General features: G+C 34.4%; 1 protein-coding gene across 1 annotated transcript; it reads right to left on the reverse strand.

The window, feature by feature from the left end:
- Positions 1-5,359: 5,359 nt before the first annotated feature.
- Positions 5,360-7,513, reverse strand: LOC128993445 (BTB/POZ domain-containing protein KCTD12). Its single transcript, XM_054417346.1, has one exon. The coding sequence runs from the start codon at positions 7,473-7,475 to the stop codon at positions 6,756-6,758; it is 720 nt and encodes a 239-aa protein (XP_054273321.1). The 5' UTR covers positions 7,476-7,513; the 3' UTR covers positions 5,360-6,755.
- Positions 7,514-13,460: the final 5,947 nt, after the last annotated feature.

Raw genomic sequence — 13,460 nt, forward strand, 5'->3', positions numbered from 1 at the left:
ATTTGAACCAAACAGCTGTTTCAAAACAAACTGTTATTGTTTTTACTTTTCTTTGTTTACATTAGCAATTAATGCAGTGAAATTGATATAAAGGATAGGTGTGACGATTAGTTTTGATGTTAGGACACCAAAGTTAAATTATGTGTACTGTGAATTTTATTGGCTATTATCGTTTTATTTTAGGTCGTTTCTATTCAGACCTACTGGAAATTGTGTATAGTAGTTGTATTTTGGTGATAATAATTATGGAAGAGGCAGGTATGCTATGGAAGGTGGTATCGTTGACTAGGTCTATACACTTCTCAATTGACTTTTACTCTCTCTACCGTAGGCTACTTATAATCAGTGTGCGTCTGTGCGAATCGGCTGCAAATCTCACTTCAACGCTTTTCACATCGTAAAAATTGCAGAATTGCTGTTTTATTGTTAAATTATCGGATTTAAAATGCATATCGTATAGGCCTATGATGGAATAAATACATATTTGGTCACACAAAATTTGTTTACAAGATGATTTTTCACATTAAAACTGCAAGAAACTTTGCTTTGATTTGTGTAAACTAGCTGATCTGAATTGTACACGGTTTTAACTGACTATGACTACTGAATTCCCGTACGTAGGACGGGCTAACACCTCGTGATGAGTTATAGCAAATGTTATTACCCATCAACCTGGTCAGCAACAAAAAATAAGGTATAAAATATCATTTTAGACACTAGCGCATTCTGTGACTGGCCCACACAATTACATTCTTTTTTAATAAAAAATTGGCTACAGCTGGTCCATATAGGTGGGAAGTCTATTTCAGTATCCAATAGTCAAAGGTTTTGCTCAAGCCACTTCAGACCAAGTGGACGGTTTAAGGGCTATGAAAAATGAGCACGTATTACAAAAGCTACGTGTTATGAGTCGTATTACAGTATATAATACTTTTGGAGCAGTTTAACCCTCCTAAGATGGCCTTTTATAGTCCAAAATCGTATTAAGTAAAACATATAATGTTACTGTCTTAATAATTTTCAATTGGAACTAATTGTGGTTTTGTGAGTATATTATATCCCATATTATCATTATATTATATTATCATATTATACAAATATATTATAAATGTATATTATATCTTAAGAAATCTATCGTGTTCAAATAATACAAAATATGATACTGCTTTTACTTATAAACCTTATTAACGACTTCACCTTGCGTTTCATGAATTAAAATCGTTTGGTTCTTCAGATTTAACGTCATATGGGCCCAAATTCTTCAATTTTAAATTTAAACTGTATGGTCGAGTTTGTCTGCATAACAAAGAAGTATTCTTTTCTGTTCGTGCTTAGCAGAAACCTGAATACAGTTATACAGGTTAACAATGATTTTATAAACACTATACATGCATCGGATGGTTTAAGCATACTTACATTTTCGAAATCCATAATAGAGACCGCAATGGCTTTAAAATTCCCATAAAAGCTATGACAATAAAGCGTAATTGACTAAAGTTAAATAGAACATTTATCGAAGCAGATATGCGAGTAGATCAGTTTACCGGCAAAGCTCTTTTGGTATCCATTCAAGCTAATATCCGAAGTCTAATAAACATTTTCAAAAATGTGACTTTAATTACGACCACTTCAATGAATATCCCAAATGGTTGAACTTTTGACTATGGTTGTACATAATTAAACAACTTTTGCTTACTATTTAGTAGTAACAAACGTTAAAAATATAATTATGTCATGATCCTTTTGGCTTGTCATCCAGTAAAGTCCAATAATATTCTAATTGCTGTGAATTGAATTATATTTTTCATTCTATCTCTCTTTTCCGGGTAAATTTGTAGATTTGTGAAATTGAGATTTGTGTGTGTCTTGAGCGGTATGAAAACATAGGGTAAGCTTGTCATACATTACAACTGCATTAAAACACACTAAAACATATTTGGAATATCCAGAGTTAAATGTTGTAACCAGCGGTGTTTGGCAGGACTTCAACCCGGGCCTTCCACCACCTACACCAACAGGTATTGTGGTCTTTCCATAGGACCAGCAGTGATGTAACAACATACTGTTAAAGATGTTTCTAAAATAAGAATGTTTTATACTATGTGCTCGTTGGTTTTACGTGTTAACAGTATATGGTTGGTTATCTTATTAATATAAATTGTAGATTACTTCTGTTGTATAATAAGGAATAAACAGATAAACTACACAGTATACAACTATGTGATTGCAGTTTTTGTAATGTAAGTAAGCGAGCAGAGAAAGCAAACAATGTGAGGTCGGAATTCAAATTAAAATACCAAACACAAACTAACATTACAACTGAGCTGGGATCGTATGTATAAGCGGTTTGCTTCTTGCAAATCCTGTTTCTGTGGTATTTTGTAATATTAGCCCACCCAAGGGTCATTGAAATGCTTAATCTTACTAATATTATAAATCTGAAAGTTTGTGAGTTTGTGTGTGTGTTTGTGTGTGTGTGTGTGTGTGTGTTGCTCAATCACGCATAAACTACTGGACGGATTGGGCTGAAATTTGGCATGATGATAGCTCACATTCCCGATTAACATTAAAGCATATTATTATCCCAAAAATCCTTTCGGGCTCCGCCCCAGTGGCTCTGTAGTTCCCCATGTTAACCTTATGGTTTTTCATATTTAATAGGAATTAATGAATCTTAACAGCTGTTTCAATTAAACAAGCTGGTTCTGTTCTATGATGTTCAATAGCATAAAAGTTACAAGGATTACCAACAGGGTGTAGCATTATTATTTTTATTTTTATTTATGACAACAGCTAATTTCCAACCAAAAGGTGAGTGAGCGTAGCGAACGAACTTCAACCTGGAGGCGAGTTAGCGTAGCGAACGAGCTAACCTGAAGGCAAGTGAGCGCAGCGAACGAGCTCCAACCTAAAGGTGAGTGAGCTTAGCAAACGAACTTCAACCAGGACGTGAATGAGCAATGCGAATACTTATGAAGTTAAACGGGGCAAAGCCCGCGGGTACAGCTAGTATTTTATATATATTAAAACGTGTGGGGTTTTTTTTTTCGAAGATCAACCACGTGAAGGATTTTCATGATTGAAAATATTTGAAATAGTACAAAACATAATTATAATTTGGGATTTCTGTTTCAAAGAAATTAATTATTTTTACGTTATGCACCGACTAATATTTTAAATTTGCTGAAGTGTAATATTGCAGCAAAACATACGTTTTCAATAATATGGTGTACATCTGAAGTAGCAATTTCACTCCATTGGGAGTTAAATCCTTTCCCTAGTTTAGTGCCTAGCGAGTAAAAGTCAGCTTTTGTAAACAGTTTTAAATTTCAATTGTAAGCAGTCGCATGGATTGAAATTATTTATTGATTGAATCAAAGGTTGGGGGTTAGCTTATTGTTGCATTCTTGTCATATAGTTCGACATATCGATGGTATAATTTAAAATGTATATTTCTGGTATATCACAGTATTAATGTATGCAGTTTTTTGTTGTTACAAACCTGTTTAAATTTACTCAACAACCAACTTGAAAATAACTTAATCTACAGATTTGCTATATGGTTATAAGTACATTAAAATAAAAATGATAAACTCCTTTATTTTTATTTCGTATTTTATTAAGTAAAGGAATCAAGCACTATTCATAAGCAAATTTTATTTTCAAATGCTCCACATAATTTGCATATTAACTTGTGGTTGGTATATTCTAAGTGTAGCTACAGGGGCCAGAACACTGCCTGAGAAAGTGTTGTAGATTCTGGAGCTAGCTTATCAATTATATATTTTTGTACAATGTTTGGAGTATGTTTGGTAACAGCCTCTTTACGCATTTTCACCTGAAATCGTAATCGTATAGTGTTATTTTTTAAGTAAACTATTTGCAATTACTATTTTAACTACTCTTTAACTATTTATCACACCGGAAAAATCTACATATACTAAAGGAATTTCTATAACGCACATTATAAATTTGGATCAAGTATCATGATTGAAGATCCCAAAAAGTTATCCTAACTCGAATTTGAGAGTTAAATTTGACTTTTTAATGTAGAACAGCTACTGCAACCCTTTCTATTATATTTTATTGTTTAGACTTTAAAAATTAACTTATCCACTGACATTTTAACCTTCATTTGACGGGTCACTAGTATCATAGTGGTGTATATTCAATGCTTTCAATATACTGTATTCAATGCTTCAATGCTTCATATAAGCTTTGTGATTGCATTTACAATACGTCACTTTGTAATCTAATATGAAACCATACAATGAAACATCTTCACTATGTAGGAACCTTTTCCATGAACTTTGTCACTACGACTTTTTACCACACAGAGATTATAACTATAAACTACATATTACTAGTCGTAAAGTATGCATTTACATGCATACATGTTGTAACCCGATAGTTAACAGACTCCAATATGACCTAGATACAAGGGTCATAAAAATCCTGTTTGGATTTTAACGAAATAATACATAAAACATTAAATAATGGTTATATTTTTGCCAAACCAATTTGAGCATAAAAGTAATTAAGACTTAATAAAATGTTAATGTCGAACGATTCTATTTTTCTTAGTTTTACTGCCACAGGTTCAAAGCATAAATGATAACCTTGCAATTAAATACAACAATATTGCAAAATGTTTTCATTACAGAAGTTTCGAAGAGTGCACACATAGAAATATTGAAAAACACGTCCATTAATTGGAAATGTTGTCAAGTTGTAAATTTTATTGTAAAGACGAGAATGTTTTATTGTTGTAATAAACTACGTGCTGTCATTAGATAGTGACACCAAATGTCAGTAACTATTATTATAATTTTTCGACCAAATCAAATGTTTGAAATGTTTTCGTGTTTGTAACTTAATAAGAATGTATCTGACGACCCAAAACAGCCACAGTGATGAAGAGTATTCACAATAACGTGGAATAAAAAAAAATACAGCCTCCATGTTTAAAACCTAGTTGTCTTTCAATAGCAATATAGGCAAGATCACCGTAAAGGTAGAGTTGTTACAGTGCTTACATTAAAATCGGATAGTTACTGATCCAAACTCAATAGGAGTAAATGTATCGGACCCAAATGCAATTAGTCATACCAAACAATGATGCTCTATAGTAAAATGCCTACGTTGGATAGCAACAAGGCCATGATTCAGAACTCCCTTACCAAAACCATCAAACTATTAATGACGTAACAAAACACAAAAATGTGTAGAAGAAAAGTTTTTTAACGTATTATTCAATCGTTCACACAACAATTTATACATTTTTTGAAAGCATATCTCTGACACTCTTACTGTACCTTACCACAAGTAATATTCAAAGGACTCAATAAAACACATCAGAAAAATGTCTCTAATATCTTTTAATGATCACATTATTAAAATTATATCTTACATTCGGTTTAGTAATAAAATGAAATGTTATATATAATGTTCTAGTGATTGGTGCTGCGGACCCCTACCCTGTGATACCCACCGGCTACATGGGATATGATTGGGCCAAAACACATATACTTACTACTACTCGACCTACAATATGCGAATCTAACAGAATAGACTACCGTTGCTACCACTTGGCTGCCGGTCTACCCCGTAAATATGTACATAGGAAAGACAGGACTACGTAAATAAAATTCTTTTCTTGTCAAGAATATATCTTAAATACATTAGGTATAGAAGAATAGAGAAGGAGTTATCACTGTGCGTCCAAACACACGCGTAAGCAATGCAACCTTAAAGTGATACTTTTATTGTTCTTATAGGAAATAGAAAAATAGAGAAAAACTTTCGGTTTAGAGATAAAATATTTTTTCTCCAGGCCGTCTCGAGTGGAGCTCTTGAAAGACCATTTTGGCCTTTTTGGAGCCTCTTGAAGAACACCATCAAAAATTAATACTGCCTCAGTTAGTCTTTGTAATACTGTAATGTTAACTAGTTGGACCTTGAGGGTTTATTTTAAAGTTTACAGTTATTTTCTCTATTGGAAGTTAATTAGATTGAAATAAAGAATAGATAAATATTTTTATCAGTCTAGAAATGTAAACAAATCTCCCACGATTGTCTGTGATTTACTCACACTTTAGCGACAAATTGATGAAATATCTACTGCTTTATTGATTAGCTTGAATCAATTTGTGAAATTGGTTGGATATACTGGTTATTTTTTATCATCCTTTTATAGCTGAAACCAAGTAACTACGGTAAATTCTACTTAATAAATTGTTTTCAACGATTTAGCGGACCGAAAATTCTAACTATATAAATAAATTATCAAGTGGAAACTCAACAACAAAATCTTATTTACTAGGGTAACTTTATAATCACACAAATGTAACAGCACCACAGACAAAGATATTATGTTAGATAGAATAAGGTACTACCCAAAATCATCCGAAGATACATGACGTGGGGTAAACATAGGTTAATGTCTAAAAGCTTGGAGTTACCTGACATTGGTAATACAGTAGCAACTACTGAGATGTTGATATGGTCCTCACTACACAATTACACCTTCACAAACCATCTTCCAACCTCCACCATCCACACTACACGAACGCGGGCTCAAACTCTCGGGGAATCATACAGCGTTTAACGAATAGTAGCTATAAAATCACAAAATTCCTTTACAAGAAAGTCACTCACTCGAATACAGTAGAAAATGATATATTCGTAGACGATTAAATCGAGGTACCTTATTGTTTCGGTTAAATATCGAGTTTGGATGAAAGCCTCTCTCGGTCTTAGTCGCGGACGAAGACGAACTCGTTGTAATGATTCCAACGACTCTCCTCGGCGTCCATGCCGGGCTTGAGGTCGGCGGCGGTCCCTCCAGCCGTGCCGGACCCACAGGACCCAGCCATGTGGAACCCTTGCTCCTGCAGCATGTCAAACGCCTGCTCGATGGACGAGTGCTTCAAGAAGAACCTCGCCGTGTACCTGTCTGACAGGCCGTGGTCAGGGTCTCGACTCTCGTTGAGCGTTTCGCCGAACACGTCGCGACAGAGAGTCACTCTCCCGCAGACCAGGATTCTCGTGATCTTCCGGAACTTGACATCCGCCAGACCGTCACGACCGAACGCGAAGCTCCCGCGGTACCCGATCGTGATGAACCCGGGCTGCTTCCCTGGCATTGGTGTCGGTGGAGTCGTGATCGTATCCACCATCCCCTGGAGGCCGTAGAACACCGCCTCCTGTCGTAGGCGCTCCTTCTCTCGGAAACACTCTGGAAGCACCAACGTCTGGTTGCGTAGGTAGTCCAGGACGTACCGGAAGAGTACACCATCTCTGTCGATGAAGAACTTGCCCTTGGCATCCTTCGGGGGCGGCGCCTTGGTGAAGTAGTTGGCGAGTGTTGACTCAGGGTCCTTGGTGAGTGTGGTGAGTGCTGTCGTGTAGAACACCCCTCCGACGTTCAGCTCGACGACGGCCGGTAGGTCCATGGCCGCCTCTTGTACTTCCATCGCTCTAGCACCCAGCCATGTGTCGTCTGTACAGATCAATACAGCCTCCGTCGTCGCGCAGGCTCCGTCCCTCCCCCTCCTACCACCACCTACTCGCCACCTCTTTATTTTTATCCGATGAATCTGTCTGGAATGCTTTTTCATCACATGCCCTCACACCCTTTAGGAACCCAAACAAAAAGCTTCATTACACTCGTGTTCTTCGTTACCCCAAATTTAATCGTCGACGAGGGCCCCTGACACGCCCTGTTGATGTCCAGCACGCTCTCACAGTTATTATGTACGCTTGTATTATTTATGGGCCCACTCCTTTGGCCGTATCCTTTTCATACTGAGGTTTAACGTCTAAATTAACTCCCTTTTAATGAAACTGGTTTATCAATCTGTAGAAAATCATACGAAAGATTACATGAATAAATTTCTAATATTTTTAACTGTATTTTGTATTGTTTGTAAACCAAATTAGTAAAATCTAAAATGGTTAATTTTATTTAGGTGGTAGCCCATTTGATCATTTAAAAACATCAATTCACATTTACTCAAATCTATTCATTTTTGAAACCTCTCAGCTACGCATTTTGGTTAAAATATTCATTTAGACAGACTATATTTATTACAAACAAAGCTTAGAAAACTGAAATATAACAAAAAATACGGTACATTACTTTACCATTATAAGGACAGGAGACCAAACACATAACATTTTTTTATTTGCCGGGGATTGAACCCGTCGTTTTCTTATCGAAGCCCGAATCAGACTAGAATCACAAATTGAAATCTGTATACCATAAATAAATAACATTTTATTCACACCAGACCTATTTTTGGTGAACCGAGTATTTTTAACCTGACATGTTTGAACGAAGACTTCAATATCTTTAACAAAATGAATCCATTGTGAATCGCAGATCGAAAGAGGTCTATCAGATAATGTACAGTATGATGTTACTGAATGGCCTGTCATGCCTGTCAAGAGAAGTCCGTGTGCAACCCGACATCGCAATGTGAAAGATTGGGATGTTTATTTGGATGTGAGTCCGGTATAACACTATATTGTTTTAACCAACGTTATCACTCTAACTGCTTCGAAATAGCAATATTGTATTTTAATTTGAGAACAATTTTGATTTTTTACAGGCTTTAATCTTTTTTAAAGTCTTAATAGATAATTTGTGTATCTAGTGAAAAAATATTTCTAGCCCAGGTTCTGGTAAGTACTGGATTTTTCAAAAGGGTAAGAAAAATGAATATGACTTTTGAAAGGAAAAAAGTGCAAGTTTGAATGTCGAGTTTTAGGAATCAATTTAGCACTAGCTGATCATGCAACTCCTTAAACAATCTAAGAATGACAGGGTAAAACACCCATAATCATATTTAACATATGTTATGGTCCCCAGAAAATTTCAAAGATTCATATTACACCATTTAAAACAATCATAGAGATTTGAGATAAAGATTCTAAAAACTCATAGAGATGTAGCACAATCCCGTACACAACGTCTCAACCTCTTTGGTACAACACGAAACCACATTTCAGAATACCACAGTACAGCACCTGTATAATCTTACTGAATCTAAGTATACGTTTAGGTTACGTTTAATTTTCAAATTAAACTTAAATATAGCTACATTTTGAAGCCTATATCCTGGGGGATTATTTAAGGGTTTTACGTAAAAATGTATAAAAGACTAAAAATATTGAATGCGTTGTAATTATATTTCTCTGGTAAAATATACAGTGTGGTAGAAAAGTCCCAGAACGGTTAAATATTTTAAAAAATAATGCAGATAGAGCTAAAATACTTGGTAAAAAGTTACAAGGCATAAAACTCTATTTTAACACATATTCAGTGATCCAATAATTCTTCAGGGGGACGGTCCACAAGGAGTCGGAAGAAAATCTTAAATGGAAGCATAGGTCAATATGCACATCAAATTAAAGGTCCTTTTTAGTAGAATATAACGCCGCAAACCGCACTTAAAAAGGTTGATCTTGCGCAAAATGGCAGATGTTCAAAGATTTCTTGAATCCGCCATTTCGAATCTTTGAACGACTGCCATTTTTTACTCAGGCATTCTTTTGAGCTTGAATTTACGGCATCGTAATCTAAAAGTGAAGACCTTTAATTTGATGTGCATATCGACCTATTCTTACGTTTACAATTTTCTTCCGATTGCTAGGGCTGTGCCCCCTGAGGAGAAAGCGTATAATAGAAATGTAAATTAAATGAATATTTGAACAACTGTCATTTTGCGCAGGATCAACCTTTTGAAGTGCGGTTTGCAGCATTGTATTCTGCTAAAAAAGACCTTTAATTTGATGTGCATATTGACCTATGCTTCCTTTTAAGATTTTCTTCTGACTCCTTGTTGGACGTCCCCCTGAAGAGTTATTGAATCACTGAATATGTGTTAAGATAGAATTTTACGCCCTGTAACTTTGTACCAAGTATTTTAGCTCTATCTGCATTATTTTTTAAAATATTTAATCGTTCCGGGACTTTTCTACCACACTGTATACGAGCTACCTTTATGATAAAGTTAAACTCTTGCAGACATGAAATTGTACCGTACACTTTGAATAGTGTAATGACTTGGCTGCGTAAACAACTTTTCCATATTCACTCTAGATAATGTTAGAATGAAATAAAGATAAGTTTAATCTACGGTTGCAGAGCGAAACATTGTTTGAAAGTCATAAAGTATTCAACTGCAAAACACTTTGCTGAGATTCACGATGTTTCTTTCAATTTACGAAATAGTTTTCTTGTTCAGTTCTGTGATTGTAGGTTTCCACTTTGTCCAATGAATATTTCTAGAACTAATAACATTCCATTTAGTTATCAACAGTTCCTTAATCACTATCAATTATTTTGCACAGGACCTTCTTGTTTTGAATATACAGGGTGACAAAAAAGTCTGGAAACGGTTTAATATCTTTTTAACTAAATCCGTTAGAAAATTCAAACCTTTCACATCAACTTACATGTATGAAAACTACTTTTCCCAAGCATTGTCATTTTTTTACCTCTACCATGGGACGACCCATGAGAAGTATGTACATAATCTTTAATGTAAGCATAGGTTGATATGCCATTTTAAAGGGTTAGTCAAGTGGAGTTCATTGCCGGAAACCGCGTCAAAAAAGGTTCATCCGTTACAAAATGGCAGCTGTCCAAAGTTCTTGTGAAATATACCTGCACAGGCCTTAGTGTGGGCAAATACTCGTAATAAACATTAGCTTGAGAGCTTAAACTGTATTTTAAAGTCAACTAGCTCATAGACTAATAGTATTCAATCTTCAAAACAAATTTAACCGGGTTTCAGATTTCCCTGCTAATGTTGACTATGAGTATTTACCAATACTAAGGCCTCTGCAGGTATATTCCGCAAGAACTTTGAACCGCCGCCATTTTGTAACGGATGAATCTTTTTTGACGCGGGTTCCGGCAATGAACTCCACTTGATCATACCTTTAAAATGATGTGCATATCAACCTATGCTTACATTAAAGATTATGTACCTACTCCTCGTGGGCCGTCCCCTGGGGGAGGTCAAATAATGGCAATGATTGCAAAAAGTAGTTTTCATACATGAAAGTTGATGTGAAAGGTTTGAATTTTCTAACGAATTCAGTTAAAAAGATATTAAACCGTTTCCAGACTTTTTTGTCACCCTGTATAATGTATAAATGTATAACAAATATAAGTTACCTAAAGGAAAAATTGTTCGGAATTCACAATTTGTATCAGTGATAAATTCCTGCTACAACAGTTTTGTATAAGTTCAAACACCTAAATAGCTTCTTGGTTAGCACTTTACATGTTAATCGTAACTAAAGTTATTTTCTCGTTGGTATTCTAACGCATTTGAAACGCAAATATACAAAAAGATAAAGTTTAACCCGTAAGTCGAATATTTGTGTAACCTGGCCGGTTGTCCGCACTTGGCAGGAGTGGTCCGAGGGTGCCTGTGGATTCTCGGACTACCGAATACTTAATCTAAAGCTTCATTAATCAATTACCAAGCCACATACATGGTCTAAGGGACGCTGCATTCAGCAGTTCCTTGTTAAAATCAAGTCTGTTCTCTTTAGCTGATCTTTTAATTTATTTCCACTATCTCTATGAAATTCTTGTAAAAGCCTACTACGGATTTTTACAGTGGGAATATTACAAATGTTAAGCTTAAAAATGGATTATCAAAATGGTTTAAATTATATGAATTTGAACGGATGGTGATTTTGGCCTCTGGGGACATCCTTACGATGAGGCCTGTGGTAATAGTTATTCCGTTTATAGGAAATTTGCTACAAAATCAATGTTCCTCCAGTACATCTGTGCTAAAACAGATAGGCTATTCACTATAAAACATTCACAATGGAGCCTATTATAGTAAATGCTTTGAGACATAAAAGACAAGGTGAAACATTTCTCATATCGTATAGCGTGTAACAATTAAACACATTTATCTGAAGATTACATGTGAGATCCTCTGAACTTTCCGATCCTTCGCCGGAGTTAATTCAATTTCCATGTCGTTGACTTTCCTCCCCAACGCTAAATGATACTTGCATCTCACCCAAAGTTTGTACTTTATGCAGTTAAAAAATGCGTGTATGTTTTAAATTTTTAATTAGATGAGTTCAAGAGATAAAAACTTATATAAGACTTCAATTTTATTTTTTTCGTAATGTGTAAAGCGGTTGTTTATAATGATTTTTAAAGATTGTTAGGGGAAATAGAAGTTATTGTTTACTTTCCCAACGTTAATAGTATAAAAATAATAGATTTTGAAAAAATTCACAATTGGTACTTCATTAATTTTTTAAAGAAAGAAGTTAAGTAATAAATTGAGGCCAACTTGATCTCCATGCAAGTAATATAACTTAATATTACATCAATGTACAGTAGTAGAGGAAACATGGGTTTGGGTATAGTTCATGAATTTAATTAGAAAAAGAACAAACAAATAGCATTTTATGTACCATTATATTTTATGTTAAAAACACTTTATGTGCCAAATTGAAATACAGCCTATCAATTTTCTATAAGGATTAAAAATCTTTACAGAGCAATTTTATAAATGATACAACGTTCCTCAAAAATAAAAAATAATGTTAAGGATATCCTTGAATTGAAACCACTCTTGGAAACTAAATCTATTGTTTAGCAGTCTCAACTTTTCAACATCAAAACTTTACTAAGATTGTTTCTTTTGACTTGCAAATAGTTTTCTTGTTCAGATTTGTAAGGATCTAGTGGGAAAAGAATTTATTCCATCTCTAAAGTTTCAAAAGTAATGCAGCTTATGTTGCAAGAGGTTTTAAAGAATAAAGAGGGTAGATTAAATGTTTTTGTGTATTATTTCGTGGCATTTATGTTATAGGAATCAGGAAATTAATATTACCAATTTGCAAGCTACACAGAAAAAGATTTTTGTTGATTCTTCCTAAAATTAATTAGAGCTTAATCATAAAAATACGACTCAACGTATCGAAATCAGTTTATATTTTTCATTTAGCCTTATTTTATTGTTTTTTACTATAATGTTTGCCCTTGTTATCAGGCTTTGCACACTTATTGTTAATTATTTTGGTGATTGTATGTCATGGTATATATTTCTTAGTAGACAGAATATATTTTTTTTTATTTAGAGCATTGTGAAAAGGAATTTTTAAAGTTTTGCTATCTATAGTTTCACTTAGATGTTTAGTAATAAAAACTGAACCCCCGTTTTCAAGCTCCAGACTCTAATAAAAACAAAAATTAAGTAAAATTCCCTTAGTATTTCGTCCATGCAGACTCTATATTCTAAATTTGTTTACTAGTTTTTTATGCATTTAAAAGTGAATTTTAATAATATGTTTACAGGGTGTATTCATTAAAATAGTTTCAGTTCAAGGTTCAGTATATAAGTTCATCATAGAATCTAGGTCAGAATGAGTGGAGATGAATAATACAAGTAGATAAACCAGAGACTATG

This window comes from Macrosteles quadrilineatus, unplaced genomic scaffold (assembly GCF_028750875.1).
Source record: "Macrosteles quadrilineatus isolate MER2022 unplaced genomic scaffold, UCM_ALF_1.0 Scaffold_4__1_contigs__length_99947679, whole genome shotgun sequence".
Classification (NCBI taxonomy): Eukaryota; Metazoa; Arthropoda; class Insecta; order Hemiptera; family Cicadellidae; genus Macrosteles; species Macrosteles quadrilineatus.